General features: G+C 35.2%; 2 protein-coding genes across 3 annotated transcripts in view; one reads left to right on the top strand and one right to left on the bottom strand.

The window, feature by feature from the left end:
- The window catches only part of LOC125649985 (focadhesin-like), a 193,024-nt gene that overhangs the window by 55,561 nt on the left and 110,734 nt on the right, over positions 1 to 26,729 (bottom strand). For both annotated transcript variants that reach the window (XM_048877901.2, XM_048877902.2), the window contains 7 exons: positions 25,017 to 25,205; positions 20,183 to 20,304; positions 17,170 to 17,262; positions 16,214 to 16,302; positions 14,956 to 14,997; positions 4,591 to 4,816; positions 462 to 719 (listed from right to left, as the gene is read on the bottom strand). In XM_048877901.2, coding sequence (XP_048733858.2) covers positions 462 to 719; positions 4,591 to 4,816; positions 14,956 to 14,997; positions 16,214 to 16,302; positions 17,170 to 17,262; positions 20,183 to 20,304; positions 25,017 to 25,205 — 1,019 coding nt within the window. The remainder of the gene's footprint in view (positions 1 to 461; positions 720 to 4,590; positions 4,817 to 14,955; positions 14,998 to 16,213; positions 16,303 to 17,169; positions 17,263 to 20,182; positions 20,305 to 25,016; positions 25,206 to 26,729) is intronic.
- On the top strand, positions 12,305 to 15,553 carry LOC125650007 (uncharacterized). Its single transcript, XM_048877936.2, has one exon. The coding sequence runs from the start codon at positions 12,308 to 12,310 to the stop codon at positions 13,280 to 13,282; it is 975 nt and encodes a 324-aa protein (XP_048733893.2). The 5' UTR covers positions 12,305 to 12,307; the 3' UTR covers positions 13,283 to 15,553.

Here is a 26,729-nt window from a genome sequence, read left to right on the forward strand (position 1 = left end):
AATAGAAAACAAAATTCTGTTCCCTTTACATGTCCTCTTGTGTCATCAACTTTGTCAGTTTCCACAAGCTTATTCAAAAGGAATTTTGCTTTTAGTTTGTCCAGAAAATTTTCCATTCATTATGAATGTTCATGTTTTCCAATTCAAGTATTACCAAAGAAGGTAAAGTCTGTCTGTGTAAACTCCAAAGAAATTTCAAAACAGCACCTGCTGATGAATCACCGTCTAATGATGAAATATTTGATTTCATAGATCACATTAAATGTGTAGCAAACAAACTGTATAGTCAATTATCACTCCCTCAGAACAATGAAATGCAATTGTCATTCACAAAGGCTTAATGACATTATATGTAACTATGGTAAGCCCACACAACATCACAACAAGCAGATGAAATGTCTACTGGTTCATGTAGTGTAATTTCCATGATTTTACAACCAAGGGTTATGAATATTAATCACCTTTGAACTGCAGGAATCCATGAAGTTCTCCTCAAACAGTTTCCCAAGAACTCCTCCCAGACCAAGACCGTAGGCCAGCTGTAAGACGGGAGCTTCCGGCGCATCCGGTTGCCCTGGTAACCATGTTGTAAGGGTCTCCAGCATCACAAAGATCCTGCTCATATCTAGGTTAATAATAACTGGTGTGAGCTGGCAGAGAGCCAAAACTGAGGCAGCCTGGACCAGAAAACTGCTGGTCATCCGGTCATCAACAGACCTCTGAAAAACATGACGGTGATGTATGTACGTATCTCCTAGACAGAGACAGAAATGGGGATTCCTATACACCATACCCCCCCCCCCCCCCCCCCCCTCTAAACTTGATTGGTAGCAGGTATGAAAATTATTGTCAGGATTAATGTCCAACTGCGGGTATGAAAATTATTGTCAGGATTATTGCCTGGCTGCGGGTATGAAAATTATTGTCAGGATTGTTGTCCGGCAGCGGGTATGATTGTTGTCTGTATGATTAAGGACATGCACAACATTTCATGTAATATATAATTCCTTTGCATTCTATCTCATTTCTACAAATTATACCATGTCTGTTTTAGAGTTATCATATCTTAAGTTCCCAGTTGTTTGCAAGTAAGAATGTAAAGTAATTAAGCTCTTAATTTTATATCATAGTTACATGTAATTAAGTTGTATAAATAAATATTACTTCAACAATCAGGTATTGAACCTGTGACCCTTGCATTTACATATTGTACCACTGTGTATCATTAATACCAAATACTGCTACCCGAGTCGAAGCGATAGCATTTGAAATAACAACACACCAAGATGAAACTTCCTTCTTTTTAAACCACTTTTTATACATTTGCTGGTGCTACCTGCTTGTTGGAATGTTTCAAAAATGTACATACTTATTGTCAACGACTTAGAATTTATTTACATGAAATAATGTGAATTTCGTTTTATTCCTTAAAATCAAGACCCTGGTACCTGTACAACTGAGGCTGGTACCTGTACAACTGAGGGGTTGTCCTCTATTTTTGACTCAAGTACAATTCCAGTGAATTTTTTCGCTTTGGACCAAACTTTAAGATGAAAAATCATGGTATCAAATTAAAGGCCTTGCCATAAAAAATCTTTTCTACAATTGAATACATTTTCACTATATATATAGCCATATTGGTCCCACCCCATGGCCAGAACCCCTGACCCAGGAACCATGAATTTCACAGTTTAGGTAGAGAGCTTCATGGATATCAAATTAATCATGCATTTAGTTTTTTTTCAAATGTATATTGGAGTTGAGAAGATTTTAAAAGATTTAACACATTTTCACTATATGGCCATATTGGCCCTGCCCAAGGGCCTGAACCCTTAACCCAGGAGACATGAATTTCACAATTTAGGTAGAGAACTTCATGGGCATCAATGCATTTTCACTATATGACCATATTGGCCCCACCCTAGGGACTGAAACCCTAACCCCAGAAGCCATGAATTTCACTATTTCGATAGAGGGCTTCATGAACATCATAACCATGCATTTGGTTCTTCTTTCACATGTGTGGAAGTAGAGATAAAGATTTGTGAGCATATTTGGCCCCGCCCATGAGATCCCAGGGATGGTAAGGTAAAAAATTTCACAATTTATATTCCTCTTATCCTATGATATGCTTCACACCAAAAATGGTATAAATTGGTCTTGTAGTTTTCAAGAAGTTAACAATGTGACATTGTTAATGGACGGCAAACGATGACCGAGATAAACCAACGGCAATAAGTCACCAAGTGACTCAGGTGACTTAAAAATTGGTCAATTTTTTGGGCAGTTTTTTCCCTGCCCTTATGGCCCCAGAGGTGTAGGAGTCCTGAAATTTCCAATTGATGTCACCCTTGTCCAAAGTTTTTTCCCTGTCTTTATGGCTCCAGAGGTGCAGGAGTCCTGAAATTTCCAATTGATGTCCCCATTGTCCAAAAGATTCTTTATACCAATTCTACCATGGTTATTGCAAAAATCAAAGGAATGCCGCACTCATTATTCTACGCTATACCTTCATACCTATTAACTCATTATGAGAAAAGTGATATACATCTCGTTTGAGTTTTGCTGATGCAATAAAGTTGATGACTGATGATTCAATTTTATAATCATAAAAAACTATCAACATATGTTGTATCGTCGACTGCCCTATTGCGGTGACTGACCAGAATCGGTGACTTTTTGTTTACGTGTGCATGTTGTCATTTCCAGGTGTTGATTACGTCATCAATTTCACTGTAGTGTTTGCAAACATACACAGAGGCTAGTATGTCTTCAATTTTTCTCCGAAAATGAACTACAAGAAGGAGAGTATGCAAAAAATCGACACCAGCACCCCAAAAATAAGCCCATTTACTTATTACTTTTTCAAGCAAACCTTCAAATTAATATACTAAAGTCTAGAATTCTACACTATATTATTTTATTAATTGACGTTTAGTTGCACATTCCTCCTGTATATACGTTTTTACAGTTACAAACTTTTGGCAAACCTATATCCACAATGGTCACTGAAATAGGTGACGTCAACATTTTAGGAGCACAAAGTGACATGTTTTTTGTTACAAAAATATGTTCAATTAACGTATCAATGGATTTAGAATTTTTGGATGAAAGTAAAGGAATTTAAAGGTAGGTGTATTGTTTATTTATTTAATCCACGTGATTAATGAGGAAATCGTGGTTTATCACTATCACCGAAACTGGTTAGTCGACGATACAACAAATTCATAAATGACTGAAGAACATTTGTCATTCAGTAAAAACCAATCGTCTGCATTCCGAGACCAAGTAAACATGGCGATGCACAGACAAGTTTATTCGAACTGTATTGAAAGCAATTGATATTATCCATTAAAATCAAACTCAATACTTGGAATGATTTTTCAAAATAGATTTAAAATACCCCTCACCTTTTTTGTCCATAAAAACCAATGTAGGCCGTTTCAGAAACTGCCATGACATCACAGTGAACTAATTCATAGCTACATAGGAAAGCAATCAGCTGTATATTTCTGAGCCGTAGTAGTATAGAAGAAAGTTCTTGTTTTCATGTATGTTGCAGGATAACCTCCGAGGCTTTTATATTTCAAAACAACATTTCGAGACCAAGGAGGCTATCGTACAACTTACACGAAAACGTGATCATTATTTTTTAATCTCAAATGAGTTAAATTAGTAGTTAAACACCTTTCACACATTCACAGATGAGACGCTGGATCATCCCGGATCATCAATCCGTGATGGTCTGTGACAATCCGTCATCACTGTGTACAACTGTATATGCATCCGGCGATGTCTGGGACTATCCAGCTTGGTCTAGCCAAACCGGGAAAAAATTCAAACATGTTTAATTTTTTTTCCCCGGATCGTCTTGGAAGAAAATCTTCTATATTGATCTGTGTAGGTGTATAAACGGAGAGGTCCATGTAGCCACCGAAGTATCCGTGTAAAGGCCGGGGTCCTCTGTGTACAAAACTTTTCTGCTAAAGAACATGGATGTCTATGGTTTGTACACGGATTGTTCCCGGAAACTACATGGACAGTCACAATAAACGCAGGGGAGAAAGACCGTCATAATCCTTGAACATCTGCGTATCTCCGTGAAACAACCGTGGATGGACCGACATCAACCGTGATCTTCCGTACCCTCCATGATCAAGCCAGCACCGACTGGGACTTTTTCCAGGGACGTACCAGTAGCTACCATGCTTTTCCATAAGGAAACCAGTGTTTTCCGTGTCTACATTGTGACAAGTCTGTGTTGACACCGGCATTAAGATGTCACACAACCCAAATACGTTGGATCATCCCGGATAACTAAAATTTTGCATCTGGCATCAACAGGTTCCTGATCCATGAATGTGTAAAAGGGACGTCATCGAGGAGAAGTTAAAAATGTTCAATCATTAATGCATGACAGATGATACAACAGAAGCAGACCAAAAGCAACAGGACATCTGACTGACTCAGGTGACCTATAGACCACGAAGAATCAATGGATTAACACAATTTCCACTGTAGGATACAAAGTCTCAGTTTCTGTGAACACACATCTGAGTCTAGATCTCAACATTTGCAGATTCCACTAACCTGTTGACAGATTCCCAGGATGTTGCCCTTCGGTTGAAAAGTTACATCCATCAGAGACATCAGGGTATCCATGGCAACAGTCGTCCAGTGCGTCTGGCTCTGGAACTCCTTGACCTGCTCAATCTCGCTCTGACTTTTCTTGTCCAGGCTGATCCAATGTTTCTGTGAAGTCAATACGAGGCCTCCCAACGCCAGCACAGCATTTCCCTGAACACTGGGGCTCTCTCTGAATAAAATCAAAATACGCTATTTAACAAATGGTAAAATTTCCCTAGATACATGCAATAAGTTTATTTTTAGACATTTCAATATTACACAAGGTGTTAATTCTTCTAAAATGGTGAAAATGAAATGTTCTTGGCATTCCAAATTCAGTTTTCATTGTTGAAAAGTAATTTCTCAATTTGGTTACTGTATTACTCATTTGGGATCCATTTTAAAAGCCTGATCCCCAGGTCCAGCTCCACCCTAAAGCCTGAACCCCAGCTCAGCCCTACACTAAAGCCTGAACCCCAGCTCAGCCCTACACTAAAGCCTGAACCCCAGCTAAGCCCTACACTAAAGCCTGAACCCCAGCTAAGCCCTACACTAAAGCCTGAACCCCAGCTAAGCCCTACACTAAAGCCTGAACCCCAGCTCAGCCCTACACTAAAGCATGAACCACAGCCGATTCGACGTGCCTATAATCAATATTTAAGGATAATATGTTTTACGGCGTGACCGTGTTTGAGGGCGAAGCAAACAAATTTTGGCATTAGTATCTATATCCAAAACAGAACGAAAACAACCCGAAGTTAGCACGAGGACGGAGCTGTATCAAAGCATCCTAATTTTGGATATTTGATCCGCCTATATATTGAACGCGGGAAATATAACGCAATTGATGTAAACAGTACATTGTGACGTCATATTCAGCGTCGTTATTTAGCAAATTTACAAACATAGCGTTTGAACCACAACAACAAACATGGCGTTAATGGTGGAGTGATTATATATCATTAAGAAAATAAGATTTACATGCTTTTACGAATTTTATGTAACATCTCAGAACGACGTGAACTAGGGTAGACGAGATTCAAAATGGAGAAATACATGTCCACGCGATAGTATTCGAATCGACGCCATTAGTACCAAAATTTTCAAGTTCCATAGGTATGGTTTAATTTTTCATTGTTTTCCTATATTTTCCTTTTAAACATGTATACATGTGTTACCTATAGGGAGAGCTCCGCTCTCACGGCCCTTCGGGCCGTGAGAGAGCTTCGCCCTCTATAAATCCTCGGTGTCAAATGCAACTAGTTCATGAAAAAAGACTAATATCAATATAAACAGAAATGACTTAACGATTATTTGCTTTTATTCATATACGCTATCGATTATTAAAATCTTTAATTTAATCTTTAGATGCATTAGATAATGAAAGCAAGAGAGAGAGAGAGAGAGAGAGAGAGGGAGAGAGAGAGAGGGAGAGAGCAAGCATTGGTAATCATTGATTATATATAATATTCATGAATGTATGCATATACGGGAAGTTTAATACGTTCAATATAAATCTTGAAAGTACAATTTCTTTCTGATTAATTACCCATCCCCTTTCAATCTGATATTGTTTTTTATTTCCCATTTTGTTTTCGTTACATAATAAATGTTTCGGCTGGTCCGGGTTAGGACTAATGAATGAGTTTAATTCTGGATGAGCCCCCCCCCCCCCCCCCCCCCCTTCTAAAACGATGTTATGTGCTTAGCTGTCTATCTCCCTCTCAGTCAAAAATAAAATAAATACATGCTATATGTACTGCAATATCATTGGATTTACTGGATAATTCTTCGATTTCACCTTCATAATACATGTTAATGCAAGCGGACTATCTATAGACTGAGGCTTCTTTTTTTCCATCTTCGCTAGCCGAGATTTTTCGTCCACGAAGGTAAAGTTGACTGAAAACCCATTGCTAGCGGAGATGAGATGAATTTTACCCCCGTACTATGTTATAATTGACCAAAACCTAGTACGTTTGTTTTACAACTTTCATTTAGAAGACGTGCAAGTTTGTGAGTCACTGAATAAACGAGAAAACGTCTGCATTTTTATTTCAATGGTTGTCAACTCTATACTTTGTGATATTTCAAGACTACATGTACTCAATTCAATTTATTGGATCTCATCACTATTATGCAATGGTATACAAAAATATAAAGACAAAAAGCTGTTATATATACATTTAGTAAAGCGTGTAATAAAGTATTTATCAAGTTAGAAAAAAACTAACTTTAAAAAATGTGTTATTATTAATGTGAAGTATTGGCATTCTAGGTAGGGGAGCACATTTTATTTTATTATTTTCTTAATGAAAGTACAGAGTTTTCTAAAAGTTTGTTTAAAAGTAAAGATATTCTTAATATTTATTTGTTTAGGTGATAAAAATTTGATTCTTTGCTCACATTGCTTCACAGTTCAGTACATAATGAAATGTATATATAGCTGACCTTAATCACATATTCCTAATTACAATGAAAACTTTACGTAAAAATAAATCATTGCTTATGGTACACATTTCTTTGAACTGTTATTTATCAAATTGAAATTACTGGCATGTGATTGTCGTTGTTCATGACCCTTCTTTTATTTGGTGAAATTGTGCTGCACGTGCCGTGAAACAATGTACCGACGAGTGGTAGGAATAACACAGGTGTTTATATACAGGATGTCGAGAATTTGGGCGTTTCATAAAAAGGTGTGAACGTCTGCAGGGAAGTCTACATACGATGCCACCCGAGTAAAGAAAAAAGATGATTGCTAATTAGTCTCAGTAACTATAGTCCAGGGGTCATAATTCACAATTTGGTAAGAAGTCTTTAAACTCTTCATAACTATATATATTATACCATATAAGCAGAATTTTTAGCGAGTATCTAATTTTGGTATTCTTAGCGAGGGTGTTGAGGTCGCTAAAATTGAATATTGCTAACAATTTATTCCATTCTGGAGGTAATTTAATAGTTATCTTCCTGGAATTATAAAGTTGCTAAAGTAAGCTCTTGCTAAATATATATATATATATATATATATATATATATATATATATATATATACACATATATATATATATATATATATATATATATATATATATGTGTGTGTGTGTACCAACTTTTATGGAAAAATCACTAAATTTGTGACTCGATCGCTAAAAATTCCACTTAATATACAGTTACTGTATTCGTCACCATGCACTGAAGTAGAGAATGATTTTACTAGAACAAATGTTCATTATAATCATTCATTTACAAAGAACAAGGTACGGTTGTATACATAAAAAGGCCCAAAAATTTTCTCTCTATAAAATGTGTCTGGAATTAACCTTAATCAGCGTTTTAAGGTAGGTCCCTAGTCCTGGACCTACATGTGATTTCTCAAAAATTTGAGTTTAAATACTTAGATTGTTCATTTGAGGGTATGATAAAAACAAAAAAATGGGGGGTTGTCAGTATAATGAGTAAATTATGGTATTTTTATTACGTGTACCCCCATTTGTCAAACGGCAATATCAGAATTCATTGAAGAAGTCCTAGAATATGTCCATAAAATTTTGTTTGAGGTATGATGCTGCAATTTTTTTCCTCAAATATGAAATAAATATGTTTAACTAAATAATTAAAAGTGAAATTTTAACACAGTTTCATGTTTTTTAATAATGGTGGTACAAAATTGAATTCAATACAGGCCCTCGGCAGTCAAAAATACGGCACTGCAACACCACTAATATGAATATTTTAAAAATTTGACTTGTGATTTTTCATTCAAACTCACATATTATGTTCATGTATGAATGCTTGTTAAAATACATTTAAAAAATCTGCCCTTTCTCAGCATAATATTTTCACAGCATCTCAATTTATATTTACATTTTTTGGCCAAAATAGCCATTTTGAAGATGATTTTCACATAATAGAAGATAACAAATATATAACAAGATAACAAATATATAACAAGTGCAGAATTGTTTTATTTAATTCCACAAGTGCATTATCGCATATCATGAATTTTTTTTAATTTACAGATAATTTTAACATGTAATACCCCTGTATATCAATTAAACAAATATGTACCTCTGGTTTTATGTGTGAATTAGATGACAAAAAATGGAAAGACGATTGGAGCCATAGTCTACTCAAATATAAGTGATTGAGTGTTATTGTATTCATTTTCTAAATTAAAAAACATCCAGGTAAATGTAAAAATACGTTTGATAACAATAGTACGTGAACCAATACCAGAGTTCGATCCGGAAATGACGTCACGCTACTAGACCCCTACTTTAAGAAAGTAAAATATATGCCAGGTATACTATGTCAACAAAATCAGAATGATAGTCCTAAATGGATAGCATTATGACATCATGAATAAGACATTTCCCGCCTTTTTCTCAAAATAAGCCTGAAAACTGTTAAGGTTAATCGATCCTCGTGTGATGTCATAGGTTTTTGCAAAAACCTTTATCAAATCAAACTTTGCGCATGATAGAAATATATCTTTCAGAGAAATTTTATTCACTGCATAAAATAAAAAATTTGGTAAACTATTGATATTGAAAAAGTGTATATTTTCTATAGATAATCAATTCTTTTTAATTAAAAAAATGTTGGCAAGGGCAATAACTCCTATGTTGGTATTTGTTCTAATGCATATCTATTATGCATGATTTCCCTAATAACAACAATTAATTTATACATATTTATGAATTAACAGTTTTTTTTAAACTGTTGACATTTAAAATTTGTCATTTCAACAAGTTGTTATTCTATTCTAATTATTCTGTACAACGAAAATGTGTGATTTTCTGATGTTAACATATACTTCCATTTTTGTATGTCTGACATCTTTAAAAATGTGGCAGCATACACATTTTCTTTAGTTATTGATTACATTTAACTCTATTGAATGGAAATTAATACAGTTTTTGCACTTTTAACCATTATTATTGATAAGTCACATGAGGATCGATCCACCTTAAATGTCATACAAATTATTGTTCAGGAAAAGATGTGCGCATTTGTCGAGCAAAATGAAAATGATATATATTGTGTAATTATTTTGAGATGAAAAACATGCTTCGATATGAATTTGCTCGATGCATGCGCTGTATGTTTTCTGAAAGGAAAACCACCTGAATTTGTGGATATTTTCATTGAAAATGGCATTTTTGCAATTTTATGCCAACTTCAAACTCTCATCATATGACACAAATCATTTTGCTGATCAAACTGAGTGAATTTTGGGTTTGCTAATCTATTCCTTAATTGAATGCTAGGATTTGAGCTCCAAGTGAAATCATTAATATTTTGGGCCAGATGACTTTAGAAACTGTACCTACTTCTTTAGCTTTGCCCTGGAGCCTCAACTCTATGTGTAAATGCATGTAGAGAACTCCAGCATGCTTTTCATCGAGTTATGTAATGCATGTTCACTTTATATACCCATGTGGCCCTGACCTTCCTTCTGAACCCCAGGGGTCATCAATTTTACAAGGGTACACAGCTTCATGCTTTTTATCATCATGCATATGTAACATTTATATAATGTTGCATTGCGAGTATGCATACCAAAATTGGGTTTTAACAAATAGTGCACGATCCAAATTTGTCAAAACCCTGACAACTATTTTGGCATAATATATGAAAAGTGATTTAACATTACTAGTCTAATTATTTATATTCTACAGCAAGGTAAACTATCACAATTATTGTGATGTCACTGTGTTTCTGTATAGTCTTTCTTGTTTCGACAACAATTTATTAATAATTGCATGTTTGGGCGATATGAAGATTTATTCCCTGACGTAGGTTAATAAATCATCATATCACCCGAACATGCAATAAATTCATAAATACACGGATGCAGTATAGAACATGTTTGAATATTCTAATGCATTTTCACAATATATCCATTGAGCCTCATCATAGAGCTTACATGTATAATGCCTATTCCAGGGCTCATGATTTCCACAAGTTTGATAGATGGCTTCATGACATAACCAAAAATTTTTTTTTTCTTCAAGCTGCATGTGCAGTGCAGTGGTAGAGAAGAGGATTAAAAAAAAGAATTGAGTTAATTTTATTTTTTACTAATTCATGACCCATTATTATAAAGCCCCGCCCCCTAGTGCAAGAATGTTTTGATCCAGCAGTCATAATTTTCAAATTTCTGGTTGCATGATGCCATTCCTTACTTATCAAACCTGTATACAATGTGTTTGCTAGATGTCTGGACTAAAGAAGATTTCAAACAAGATGTGTTTGTGAAACACAAATGCCCTCGATAATGGCCAATTCCAAAGATGGCCAAGGTCACAAGGGCAAATATCTTGGTACCAGTAGAAAGATTTTGTCAAAAGGAATGCTCATGCATAATATGAAAGCTCTAATATTTACCATTTAGAAGTTATGACCAATGTAAAAAAAATTAAAAGTAAGTTAAATGTCAAGGTCAAAAGGTTTAATACCAATGGAAAGGTCTTGTCACAAGGAACACTCATGTGAAATATCAAAGCTCTATCACTTATTGTTCAAAAGTTATTAGCAAGGTTAAAGTTTTCAAAAAGTAGGCCAAACTCCAATGTCAAAGTCACAGGGTCAAAAATGTTGGTACCCTCGGAAAGGTCTTATCACATGGAACACTCATGTGAAATATCAAAGCTCTATCATTTATTGTTCAAAAGTTATTAGCAAGGTTAAAGTTTTCAAAAAGTAGGTAAACTCGAAGGTCAAGGTCACAGGGTCAAAAATGTTGGTACCCACGGAAAGGTCTTGTCACAAGGAATAATCATGTGAAATATCAAAGCTCTATCACTTACTGTTCAAAAGTTATTAGCAAGGTTAAAGTTTTCAAAAAGTAGGTCAAACTCTAAGGTCAAGGTCACGGGGTCAAAAATGTTGGTACCCACGGAAAGGTCTTGTCACAAGGAATACTCATGTGAAATATCAAAGCTCTATCACTTACTGTTCAAAAGTTATTAGCAAGGTTAAAGTTTCAGACAGAATGACAGAATTAAGATTTACAGAATTACAGAATGACAGACAGGACAAAAACAATATGCCCCCTGATCTTCGATCTTGGGGGCATAAAAATTGATTCTTAAGATCCAAGAGATTCAGTGAACTTGAAATTCACAAATTTTGTTCCATATACCCCAATGATGTTCCATACTAAGTGGTCATGTATTCTCAAAGGAGAAGTTAATTATGTGTCAAATGTCAATACACTTGTATGAATGACTAATGGATAGTTACTAACAACTCGCAGCAGATCACCCGGTGACTAAGGTGACCTAACAATGTTCTACACCTAGAACTGTTACATTTCCATGATGCAAACAGAGTATATTCAATGTCTGACAAATATTCCATATTGACATAGATTTTGTGACAAATACAGACATGGAGTCTGAATCAATGCTCAATATCCGCCATGTCCATTGTCTGATAATGGAGTCTGCTTCCTGCGTGTGTCCTCAGCATCTCTGATCCACTAGCTGTGCTTGTCTCTGGTTATTATGGACAAAGGCAAAACACACACACACAGAATCCAAAATATTTACTTTCATCTATTCATTAAGTGTTTGTTCAGCATGAAGGGTGTCAAAATTACCTTCAAAAGAAAGCCTGTTTAAAAGGGTCTACACACACACTAACGGAGACTTCAGCATGCGAAGGAAACATGCGGTATCTGTGGAATACTATACTGGTAGTTCTCCAAGCTTATCACTGCAGTTCATGTCCTAATGACACTGGGTGGATTGGAAATCCAGACTGGACCTTCTGCTACAAGGACATGAATGACGTTGAGGACTTTGTAACTTCTGCCAATGTGTGCTCTGCTATCAATACCACAATGGCTATGCCTAAGAATGACACAGAAGTTCAGCAACTCATTACTTTCATGACTATGATTGGTAAAAAGAGTGCCTGGATCTACTTGGCTAAATCTGGATTTGTGTTTCAGTGGATGGATGGGATGGCTCTGACCGAGGAGTCCTGGGCGGATCCGGAGCCGAGCGGAGATGGGAACTGTGTGGAAGTGAGCACAGCTTTATTGGGATGGAATGATTTGTCATGTACCCAAGATAAAAGGAACACGATTTGTCAAGCACTGAATGAAATAACTCCAATAACTGAATTAGTGAAAATTACAACACCCACAGAGGAAATGACGACAACTGATCTCCCCATCAACAACACAACCACCTCCACACTGTCAACCTCAACAACAACCACCTCAGCAGTGTCAACTTCAACAACCACCTCAGCACTGTTCAACTCGACAACAACCACCTCAGCACTGTTCAACTCGACAATCTACAACACAACAGAGGTAAATCTCACCTGTTACACCTACACAGTATGTGGAGCCAACAGAACGCTTTCTGTGTGGGAGTTAGCTACATTAATAGCTAAGCGCCAGGCAGACCTTACTGTGGAGAAGAGCCGCTTATCATCCACCATCAGACGGAAGTCCAGTGCTGGAGATACACGTCCAAGCTCCGTGTCTATTGGGGTGCTAGGCGGAATCGTCATAGTGATAATTTATATGTTCATCTCATTCCTGGACTTGGTACCAGTAAAAGCAAAACCGAAAACAAGCACAAAACCAAAGAATCGTTCCAAGAGTGCTCATCACAGGCTTGAACTGTAAGAATGGTTACCAGCTGTGTGATAATTCATCTCTTTTATTGAACTGTAAAAACAGTTAACTTTTGTATGATAATTCATCTCTTTTATTGAACTGCAGAAAATGGTTAACTTTTCAATTGTATGATATAATTCATCTCTTCTATTGAACTGTAAAAACAGTTAACTTTTGTATGATAATTCATCTCTTTTATTGAACTATAAGAACAGCTGACCGAGTCATACTAACTACAGCTGACCGAGTCATACTAACTACAGCTGACCGAGTCACTAACTACAGCTGACCGAGTCACTAACTACAGCTGACCGAGTCATACTAACTACAGCTGACCGAGTCATACTAACTACAGCTGACCGAGTCACTAACTACAGCTGACCAGTCATACTCACTACAGCTGACCGAGTCATACTAACTACAGCTGACCGAGTCACTAACTACATCTGACCAGTCATACTCACTACAGCTGACTGAGTCACTCACTACAGCTGACCGAGTCATACTCACTACAGCTGACCAGTCATACTCAACAGGTCAGATCTAACATCAGCGTTAAAGTGGTGTGCCTTGACGTATTTGTGCCAATGAGAAGTCATCATCTAATGACTCTTTTACAGACAAATAAACTGTCACTGCATCATTTTAGAATAGCTTGCAATCATTATCATTGTACTATGTTAATTTCTTATAGATTACTGCTAATCATGGTGTGCTAGTATATAAATATTGCATGTAATTGAGGGTAACATTGAAAATTTTCACTCCGAGAAAACCATTGTCAACTGAGGCGTAGCCGAGGTTGACAATGGTTTCTTGAGGGGTGAAAATTACCCTTAACTACAAGCAACATTTGTTTTATTCTACTGAATGTTAGATGAACAACAAAGGAGAAAGACTTACGTCTGTTGACATTTGATCAATCATTGTCATGCGATTTTTCGTATATCTATGCAGGTATTCGTGTTTATTACAAACGTTCAAACGACGTCGTCTAACAATCTACGGCGAACCGTACGTGCATAAATTTGACGTATGTGATAATTTTTTATAATATCACCCGTTGTCAAGTACTGTTACCCGTTGCTAGATACTATCACCCTGGAGTGCGTGCTTTCTGTTCTCAGAGGGTAACAATATATTTTTTCAAATGCTTCTCAACCAATCATATTAAAGTATTTTACATGAAAGTATAATAATATCATATAGCATGCAGTTAATCACTGTGTGTTAATTATGCATACTATGGTATGTTAATCATTGTATGTTAATTTTGTATAGATTACTGCTAATCACTGTGCATTAATTTTGTATAACAGCATGATTAACACAATATGTTGAACACTGCGTTTTAACACTGTGTGTTAATTTTCTATAGCACAATGTGTTAATCTTTTATAGCACAATGTGTTAATCACTTATAACACAATTGTTAATCACTGTGTGTTAATTTGGTATATAGTCCACTGCATTAATCGCTGCATATTAATTTTGTATAGATTGCTTTTAATTATTAAATAGCGTAATGTGTTAAATAACTGTTTATTAATTTCATATCAAATAGCGTAATATGTTGAAGAATCATTTGTTAATTTCATGCATACAGCATGATGTGTTGAAGAATCGTTTGTTAATTGAATGACAATAGCGTGAATACTGAAGCACGTTAATTTCGTACTTACTTCGATGCATTCTTTATGGCCTCTGTCAGCTTGTCTCGGACCCTGAAAGGAAAAAACCAGCATTGTTCAACTGACTCTCATCTAATCATAATTATTAATTCTTTTTCTGTCAGCTTGTTTCAGACCTTGAAAGGAAAAAACCAGCATTGTTCAACTGACTCTCATCTAATCATAATAATTCTTTTTCTGTCAGCTTGTTTCAGACCTTGAAAGGAAAAAACCAGCATTGTTCAACTGACTCTCCTCTAATCATAATCTTCATCTCATTTGATACTTGTCTCCTTTATTCCTAACACAGTTCAGATCTATTTATTCCTAATGAAACTAGGCTTATGAGGTGATGCTAGGTAGGGTCTTTCAAAATTACAATGGTGGCCGCATTTCAAGGCAGGGTGGATTTTCTTATCACAACTACTATAAGGTCATTCTAAGAAATCAATTTCAATTTTGAAAACACATGAAAGCACGACACTTCATGCTGGCAGACTTCATGCAGCACATTAGCAAATCATTAGTTTCATGAAAAGTAAGCGAGTGTGAAGCATCACTCAATGTTTACACATTCATGTATTTTCAAAAATAAAAATTATTTTTGATATTTACATTCTACTTTCATTTCTGTCAGAATTCCCAGTCGTTAAAATAGATGTACCATATTGATCAGGATTCATGTATGTATTCTTCACAACTGCAGCACATTCATGAGGAAATGGCTATCATTACAATTTGTAAAGACATCACTATCATTAACACTCCTCAATAGCCATTTTTTTTTAATCATTTATGCATGATTAAAGAAATGCTCCCCGGACACAGAGTATATTGTTTAACCTCTCGAGACTTTTTCACTCATATGGAGATGTCACCATTGCCAGTGAAGGGCTACAAACTTTAGGCCTAAGCTCGGTGCTTATAGCCTTTGAGCAGGGAGGGATTTTTATCATGCCACACCTGCTGTGACACAGCTCTAGGGCCTCGGTTTTTGTGGTCTCATCTGAAGGACCACCCCATTTAGTAGCCTCTTATGACAAGCAGGGGGTACTGAGGATCTATTCTAAACCAGATACCCATGTTTACACAATTAAAAAATATTTGAATGATAGAAACATGTTCCCCAAAACCAACATGAGGGCAAAATAAATTAGTTGTTTTAAGTGGAATCTGGATTGCATTTGACAAACTGTATATTACAGATTAATTCTTTCAGATTTACCAGAGCCAGGTTACTTTCACAATCTACATGTACTTTCATATTTACCAGAGCCATGCTACTTTCTTTTTCTCTACAGCCTCCTCCTCTCCAATGTGATCTTTTTTCAATTGAAGATCAATCTCTGCTTTTCGGCCCTATAACAAACATATAGTCCAGACTGTCACATGACTTATCAGGACTCTCCAGTGTATCTAGTTGATTCATTCCATACACAGGTACATTGATCCACATACAGTTTACACCTACATTACGGACTGATTATGTAGATGGTGATTTATTGCATGGAAAAGCAATTTCTATATATTTCTGCTTATAATGATGAAAACCAGAGGAAATTGTTTTAATTAAGATGGTCTTCCTTTATAGACAATGTATAATAAAATGTAAATCACAATAAACATTTGCACTGTGTGCAGATTAGTACACAAATACCATTTGTATCTCAAGGCATTTAAGAGTTCAACAAAGAGGGACAATTATTGAGCAACTCACTAACTGGTGAACTGGCTTTATTCAAAGATCAGGATTTAAATCATGTACTTCATTTTTTCAAGTACAAATCCAGCTACATGTATAAGCTGTTTATACCATGATGCTGATTGTGGAGTGAATTAACAAGGGGTGCAAATTGCACAATATGGGGCTTGAGCCCCAATACCTAGGAATGCAAATATTATTTATAGTTCAGCAAATTCAGCACCACTAATTGTGCATGGTACATGTAATTATGATGAAGAATATATGTCACTCACAGGAAATTCCTATCCCCATGTAGGGGGTACGTTCATGCCCCAGACTGTGAAATCTCTAGTAGGACCTGTATCAGTCATTATATTTTCCCTGAGCAGTCTGTAATACAATTCTGGTCTCTTTCCATTGGTCTTGGACTTTATTCAAACAATATCTTATCGTGTAAATCATACTTAAATGTACAGGAACTTCCACAGTGAAATACAATGGGACAATTTTCTGACTGGATGAAATTAACGACATTTGCTTACCTCCGTGACGGCAGTATACAGCCTGTCAATGAATGCCCCCCAGGCCAGCGGGATGTGCAGCATTGCCTGCCAGTCAGACGGCTGGATTAAAACCTACCAAGGAGAGGGAAAAAATACTGCCTCTTCTGTTAAACATAGACAAATTAAGGTAGCTCCACCCTCATGTCAACATTAATAGTTGAAAGTGGAAAAACTGTATTAATTTCCAATCACTATAGTTTGATTTAATCAATAACCAAAGAAAATGTGTATCGCCACCTTTTCTAAGATGTCAGACGTACAAAAACAGAAGTATAGGTAAACATCAGGAAATATCACACATTTTCGTAAAACAAAATAATAAAACTAGATAAAAAACTTATTCAAATGACAAATTTTTAATGTAAATAATTTAGAAAAACTGCTAATTTATAAATATGTATAAATTAATTGTGGATATTATGGAAATCATTGTATAACGAGCATTCTGAGAGTATTGCATGGCAATACATAGTCTCCTACCGGTTTCAAAAATTATGTACTGTACCACAACAATATTCAAAGTTCATTATGTAAAAGGGAAAATTGGTGAACCAGGATAGGAATGGTTGGAAATTAACTACTGTTCGAGTAGAGACTAGACCAAGAAAAAAGACAAATTTATAATTAGGTTTAGGTCTTTAACCAAGTCAATAAACTGTGACATATAGATGATCATAAATAATTTAGCTATATTGTTGTATTATTATGCTAGAAGTTTTAATGAGTGTAGTATTCTTAATTCTTATCTACAGAGATAAGAAACTTGGATGTAAACTAACAATTCATGCTATTTTTCTACGTCCAAGGGCCATAACTTAATGGAAAATCAACAGACCAAGATGAAATTGAGATCAAATTCAAACTTGATCTGCTACTTGTTATGGCAAAGCAATGTACCAAATAGCAAGCACAACCAAACAAGAGGCCCATGGGCCACATCGCTCACCTGAGTCACCTTGGTCCATATCAGAAGACTTTCTATATATATTTGCATGTAAAACCGTAGTCCTTATTATGACCCCAACCTACCCCTGGAGGCCATAGTTTTTGCAAACTTAAATCTACACTATGTCAGAAAGCTTTCATGTAAATGTGAACTTCTTTGGCCCAATGGTTCACGAGAAGAAGATATTTGAAGATTTTTCCTATATATTTGTATGTAAAACTTTGATCCCCCCTTGTGGCCCCATCCTACCCCCAGGGGCCATGATTTAAACAAACTTGAATCTGCACTATATCAGAAAGCTTTCATGTAAATATCAGCTTTTCTGGCTCAGTGGTTCTTGAGAAGAAGATTTTTTTTTTAAAAATTCCTATATATTTGTATGTAAAACTTTGATCCCCTATTGTGGCCCCATCCTACAACAGGGGGCCATGATTTGAACAAACTTAACTCTGCTCTATGTTAGGAAGCTGTTCATGTGAATATCAGCTTTTCTGGCTCAGTGGTTCTTGAGAAGAAGATTCTTAAAGAATGTCCCTATATATTTGTATGTAAAACTTTGATCCCCCCTTGTAGCCCCATCCAACCCCCAGGGGCCATGATTTGAACAAACTTGAATCTGCACTATGTCAGAAAGCTTTCATGTAAATATCAGCTTTTCTGGCTTAGTGGTTCTTGAGAAGAAGATTTTTAAAGATTTTTCCTATATATTTGTATGTAAAACTTTGATACCCTATTGTGGCCCCATCCGACCCCTGAGGGCCATGCTTTTAACAAACCTGAATCTGCACTATATCAGGAAGCTTTCATATAAATCTCACCTTTTCTGGCCCAGTGGTTCTTGAGAAGAAGACTTTTTAATGACCCTACTCTATTTTTACCTTTTCTTGATTATCTCCCCTTGGAAGATGGCCTGGTCCTTTATTTTAAGAATTTAGAATTCCCTTTATCTAAGGATGCTTTGTGCCAACTTTGGTTTTTGAGAAGAAGTCAAAAATGTTAAAAGTTTACAGACGGACGGACGCCGGACTACGGGTGATCAGAAAACCTCAATTGAGCTTTTAGCTCAGGTGCGCTAAAAATCAATGGACCAAGACAAAATTCGAACTAGATCTGTTACTTGTTATGGCAAAGCGACATACCAAATATAAAATAAATATCTGCAAGAACAGAAAAAAGTGCGGAAAACTGGACAGATGGACGGAGCGCAAACATAAAGTCCCCTCAACTTCGTCAGTAGGGGACTAATAAACATGCAGTAGAGGAAATACCAGCAAAGGAGTTATTCCCCTTGACAAAATTTTTTAAATCATAAATAATTGATCATCTTTGAAAAATATAAACTTTTCGCTGTCAATAGTTTACCAAATTCTTTATTTTATCCATTGAATAAAATTCCTCTGAAAGATATACTTCTATCTTGCACAAATTCAATTGAATAAAGACTGTGTGAATACCTATGACATCACATGAGGATTGATCTACCTTAAATTATCAGGCTTATTCAAACTTTGGCATACTTAACCTCAAATATACTTCAGTAGAATGTAGTCTTTACTGAGGATCATGTCATACTGTTTTATACCTCGTTTAAATGGGTGGTAAACATATGCTATTAGTGTTTACTGAGGGTTATGTTGTAGTGTTTCATACCTCATGTAAGAGTGATAAACATGAGCTGTTAGTGTTTACTGAGGGTTATGTTGTAGTGTTTCATACCTCATGTAAGAGTGGTAAACATGAGCTGTTAGTGTTTACTGAGGGTTATGTTGTAGTGTTTCATACCTCATGTAAGAGTGATAAACATGTGCTGTTAGTGTTTACTGAGGGTTATGTTGTAGTGTTTCATACCTCATGTAAGAGTGGTAAACATGTGCTGTTAGTGTTTACTGAGGGTTATGTTGTAGTGTTTCATACCTCATGTAAGAGTGGTAAACATGTGCTGTTAGTGTTTACTGAGGGTTATGTTGTAGTGTTTCATACCTCATGTAAGAGTGATAAACATGTGCTGTTAGTGTTTATTGATCATTATGTTGTAATGTTTTGTACCTCGTGTAACAGGGTGGTAAACATGTGCTGAAAGTTTTTACTGTGGGTAATGGAGTAGTGTTTTCTTGGGCGTCCATCTCTGCCAACCTCTACAGGCGGATCAAAACTGAATAGAAGTCCCGCTAAAGAAAAACAAAGAAATAAGTACAGTTTCTACGGTCATCTGGCCCAGAAAATGGATGATTTCAGTAAGAGTCTCAAAATCTGGCATTCAAATAATGAATATATATAAGCAAACCCAAACTACGTTTAATTTGATCCAAAAATTGCGTTTTGTTATACGGCAGGAGCATGAAGTTGGCATAAAATTGCAAAAATGCCAAAATCAATGAAAACATTAATTCAGGGGTTTTTCCTTTCAGAAAACACATCTAGCCCATGCGTTGAGCAAATTTATATTCAAATACATTTTTTATCTTCTATACACAATATACGAGGGTTGTCCCAAAAAGTCGTAGACAATGTTAATAATTTTCGAAATATGCATCAAATCCAACACATTTTTTATATGAGAAAACTTTTACTTATTCTAAACAAAACTTTAAAATTTGAAATAAGTAATAAAAGAGATCAATGCGATGTTACTGAATAAAAAGCTATCCATCTGCATTGTTGACACACGTACAAAATTAAGTAGATATTTTCTTTGTGCCACTCAATTAATGAAAGCAAATAGCCTCATATCGAATATATCACATTCAAATTCATATCAATGGAATCCGTGATGTTTTCCGAGTAATGAACTGGTTTTACAAACGCAGAGAAGTGATGTCATTTTTAAATGTGCTTGAAATGAAATCTGCGCGATATGGCGACGTCAAAGGCATTCTTGGTGCTCGAGAAATCATAAAATACTGTGTTGATCGTAGTTTGACCCCCCACTCAAACAAAACACGAGATGTAAAGCACATCAGATCACCATAATATTATCAGGGCACTAGTGTTTAAATGGCACAAGAGATTTATGAAGGTAATGACATCAGAATTGAAGATGGGAAGGTCCCCCAAAAAAGAAAATAACGACCGCAAAATCCTGAAGGTAAAGAGCGTCATGTACTGGACGAAGATGAAGTTTGTGTGCCGACAGCTATATATATGAACATATTATGTTTTTTATTTGCGTTCTATGTCATTATGAAAACATTAAACAAAAAACCACAAAATGATGATTTAAAATAAAAAAAGAAAATCAATATTTTTTTCTAACAAATAAATGAGTAATTCACATTGCATGTCTACGACTTTTTGGGACAACCCTCGTATATTAATTTTATTTTGCTCGATGAATGCAGGGCACACCTTTTCCTAAACAATAATATGGATGAAATCATCATTTTGTTCTTTTTTAACTAGCACATTTCTTTGTTTAGTAGATTCTGTGTTAGAGTAAAAATATATTCACAATTGAATTATATAAATCATTGAATTTCATTTTTTTCTTCTTTGGAAAAGATAGACCTGCAGTAAAAATCCTCAGTATATGACTGCATGAATACCACTGTTGTCCAGTTTTAAGGTCATTTAACATTTGTGTATGACTTCATGTCCATACACATATAATCATAAATCTGATGTCCAGTTTTGAGGTCATTTTATCATCTGTCTATGATTTCATGTTCATACACATGTAATTATAAATCTAGATGTCCAGTTTTAAGTTCATTTTATCATTTGTGTGTGACTGTATAGATATGTTGTCGAGTTGTAAGGTCATTTTATCAGGATTTTAATGGAGGAAAAACAATGCAAAAGTAATGCAGTTCTATATTATGAATATAATTGCCAATGCTCCCTATTGTCAATATCAAATTGTTGATGCTGTTCAATCACAAAAATCAATTTAGTCATCTCACAAATACATACCACTATAAAATGACCATCTGACTATTGACAGATTAATGATTTACACACAGAGAAGCTACTGTAGGTCTCCATGAGGAGTCATCAGTACTTTGTAATTAGCACCTGTTTCATAAACAAGTTCAAATTCCCAGCGATTACACATGTAACAAGTCAACAGACATTAAAATAACAAAAACAACTATAAATACCAAAAACAATGGTTACCATAAATAATACAAACAACCATGAATAATAAAAACAACCATAAACATGTTGTGACACTGATAAAAATTTCACCCCAAGTTCCCCAAATCTCATCCCACAACCATCAAACCTCACCCTTAAATGCACATGATCTCACCTTTTGCCTTACTGAATTTATTCCACGTACCATTAAATTTTCTATTTACTAACCCTCTGAACTTTTATTACAGAACACACTAGAATAGACTTTATCAAGAGTCTTATTTTTATACACTAGAATAGACTTTATCAAGAGTCTTATTTTTACACAATTTTTATACACTAGAATAGACTTTATCAAGACTCTTATTTTTACACAATTTTTACACACTAGAATAGACTTTATCAAGAGTCTTATTTTTACACAATTTTTATACACTAGAATAGACTTTATCAAGACTCTTATTTTTACACAATTTTTATACACTAGAATAGACTTTATCAAGACTCTTATTTTTACACAATTTTTGGGTTCACTTATTCTTTCTCAAGCTCACATCATTCAGCATGATGCTATGATAATTTGATCTATAAAGCGACAAAGAGACTTTTTCAAAAAATTCGGTCTATTGCTTTATTCACAGAAGGAGGGCAATAAAAAGAAAAAGGCATGATTTAAAAATAACTCGCTCTTCCAGCATTCTCTGTGGAATTCTTCGATTAGGAGAATTCCCAATGCCACACACACAATGTGTTACTTTACTGCCAAAGTAGTCTCCACTCAAAAGCAAGTAAACCAGAAGTCTCTGTGGATACTGTAGCTCTACTGGTAAATTCTTGGCATATATAACGAAGACCCAAAATTGAACAACAGAATAATCATTATACCGTATAAGAAGAATTGTTAGCGAGGATTTGATTTTTGGCATTATTAACGAGAGTGATGAGATCGCTCAAATTGAGTATCGCTAACAATTCATTCCATATTGGAGGTCATAGTTATATTTCCTGGAATTATAAAATCGCTAAGACTAGCTCTCGCTAAATATATATACCCATTTTTATGGAAAAACCCCTAAATTTGTGTCTCACTAAAAATTCCACTTATTTGGTATATCAGATTATCCTACATGTAGTCTTCATTTGTACAAGTTTCACTGAAATCATTGTCACATTAAAATCAGTCAATCCGAGTTTGATTTATGCTTAATGTTTGATCATTGCATTTAACGTTATCAAACACTATTCTACCCAGTGTGGCACCTCTAAAAGTCTTTAGGTTTGAACCTTACTTATACCCAAATGGCACAAACTAAGGCGATATTGAGCTCGAATATTGTTCCAGCTTCTCTGAGGAAAGCATTTACCTATTGTTCTTACTATAAATAGCAATTTGAATGGTTAGTCCTAAAATCTTCCATTTACGGAATTCCTTTTAATTTGTAAATTTCTGTGAATACTGTTAATGTTCTATATTTTTAAAAATACCAGTTTAGTATGGTGTTCAGTTTTGATCTTTAAGTAAGAGTTTGTCTTCAAATGACACTGCTGAGTCTGTAAATTAGACGGAGTAATTCTGGAGTATAACGAGTATTTAATTTGTACATTTCTAACATGAAATTAAGTTATGTATTTGAGTGTATAGCCACCAGTGCTAAATGTGCACAGTCTATTAAGTGTGCATTGTTTGTGTATAGGACCTACAGTGACTAAGTACCTGTGTGTTGTGTCCTTTAGCTGACCGTAAACCTTTTGTGTCGACAGGGAGACCACTGGCCTTTGTACATGTATGTTTTCAGGAAGGATTTCGAACCAAATGGACCACCATGATATGGCACAAGGCAGGACCTATTCTCACCAAAAACACTGATTGGAGATCATTACTATTATTTCAATTACTCTTATTAAATATTTGAAAACAAATTTCCTCAATCTTCTTTCTGGGTTGACTTCGGTCATTTTGTGACAATCATTCAGACATTGGTTGATTGAAGAAGAGCATGACAGATACCCTGCCATCACATGAACTCTACTGGTCTATGACCACCAGAGCTGAAAATTACAGGATTTAATGATTGACGGGACTGTTGGTCACACGTTTATCAACCGTTTACATGTAATTGTCATTAAAAGATTGCTTTGAAGAGATGTGCTACTATGCACTTATCTCATTGCAAATCTATATGTAGAGAATGGAACACATGATTCTGGCGTAAATCAAAGACATTGAAAACAACGCTGAAAACACCTCCTGAAGTATTGCAGAGTTTGAAATTCTCTTGTATTTCTTTCAAACACAATGCTGTCATGGATGTAGATGATAAGGAGAGTTTTGTAATCATTATGGTGGTCTACAAACTGACCAGATCATCATGAATCAACACGCAGGAGATAGCATCATTATGAATATCTACAACATAGTTTTAATGTTATGGCAGGTAAGTTAAGATGGATCATAATGGCATCATTCTTCTGTACTATGGAACATGTGAAAATTATCATTAAATGGTTTTGGTTGACATCATTATACTGTATAAGTGCTATTTTTAGCGAAACATGAATTTAGCGATCTGTCCATGAATTATGGGTATATACATATTTAGCGAGAGCTAATTTTAGCAACTTTATCATTCCAAGAAAGATAGCTATTACTTCCGATATGGAATAAATATTTGCGATATTCAATTTTAGAGACCTCAACATTGTTGCTAATAATGCCAAAATTAAATCCTCACTAAAATTTCTACTTATACCCTATGACTGTGGGACACTATATGTGCAGCCTCCAGTACCAATTCATCTAGCATACCTGCTAGCCCGGGCAACAAGCCCGGGTGTTTACATCTGTCATACTGCTGCTGAAGAAATGACGGTATGGAGGCCACTGCTTTACTCTGATTGGATGCCGCTCCTAGTTGCCGTGCTGATGTATGGTATATTCCACGACGAAATTTCTTGACCTCTGACCCCACATGTTCACACAAGAAGTCTTCATATCCTGCAGAGAAATTATACTGATACAAGAGACAAATAGACAACAATGCTCACCTGATCTGGCTTGAGCCATGGTTTCAACAAACTTGAATTTGTACTACGCATAACTTATCAAAATATTTTTATTTCATTAAACTTTCATGTAAATAAATCAAATCTGATTGGCTGTGAAATGTTATAGGGGGTAAATGCTTCCATGTGCGAGTATAAACCACATTTAACAAAAGAAAAATAACTTGAAAATGGGTGATATAATAAAAATATCACTGCATACACCAAATTGATGCACATGCAGTTCAATGTAAATTTCTAAAAGACATCGTTTGAGCAGTTTGCAGTGTGCAAGGACATTATCATTTTGAAAAGGAGCTGTCAAAAGGTCTGTGAATTTCTTAATGCAGAAAAATCAATAGAAGTATGACATTCTAAATTTATTTAGTATAATAAAACAAATAGTACATGTAGCTAAGGTTAACATCGAACAAATTACCCCCCCCCCCCTCCCACCCACACCATCATCAACAGAAACACAGCAAAGGTTGACTGTGGTTTTCAAGGGATAAAAATTTCAATGTTACCCTCAACTACACGCATTATTCATATAATAGTAATGCACAGCAACACAGGTGCCTTATGAATACATTTGTGTCCATTTAATTAAGTTTGAAGTTATCTAAAATCTTCAGATGTGAAGATAACTTTCTTCGAACTTGGATGGCCAACATGGCATATAATATATAATCATTCATAGATTTGAGCCCGGGGCAGCACACTTGCTAGACATTGTAAAGAAAACCTGTCCAATTCAATGATTAACACAAAAATGATGAGTCATCATCCATTTTTTATGCCAAATTATTATGCTTCCTGTTCGTTTCTTATTAAATATTTGATTACCTTTAAGTTACTATTTTCGCATATATATGTATACTGTCACTATATTTCTTTTGTCTAACGTACTTTACTTTAAACTATAATTCTATATACATAAAACAAAGTTTATCACTTAAAAATATAACTGTTATAAGAAAACTTGTCCAGAAATTTGATCAACACAACAATAATGAGATATCATCCATATTCTATGGGAAGGCTCCAAGAGAATAACAAACAAATCAATACTGCATTTGAAATATCTGCATCTCTCAACATTGGAAGTGCATTCTGAGTGATTGCCCTTTGCTCCATTGAAATGCAAATATTTGTCTAAATTTTGAAAAAATATGGACAGTCAGCATAATAATATTAATAATGTTACATTTTTGTATACTATGCCAAAACAGTGGTCGGGTTGTTCACTATTTGTTAAAACCCTGACTACTATTTTGGTATAGTATACTCAAAATTTAACATTTATTAATATATAAATAGTGAAATATCAGTACATATTATAAAATTCTCAGGTGAGATAGCATCAAGGAGATGAATAAAACAGATGTAACATTATTATATACTAGTGACATATCAGTACCTATATAACTCTCAGGTGAGATAGCATCAAGGAGACGAATAAAACAGATGTAACATT

The sequence above is a fragment of the Ostrea edulis genome, chromosome 5, assembly GCF_947568905.1.
Source record: "Ostrea edulis chromosome 5, xbOstEdul1.1, whole genome shotgun sequence".
NCBI classification, from domain to species: Eukaryota; Metazoa; Mollusca; class Bivalvia; order Ostreida; family Ostreidae; genus Ostrea; species Ostrea edulis.

What these genes read in the sequence shown, in the direction of transcription:
- LOC125650007 (XM_048877936.2), top strand. Translation starts at nt 12,308, where the DNA reads ATGCGGTATCTGTGGAATACTATACTGGTAGTTCTCCAAGCTTATCAC.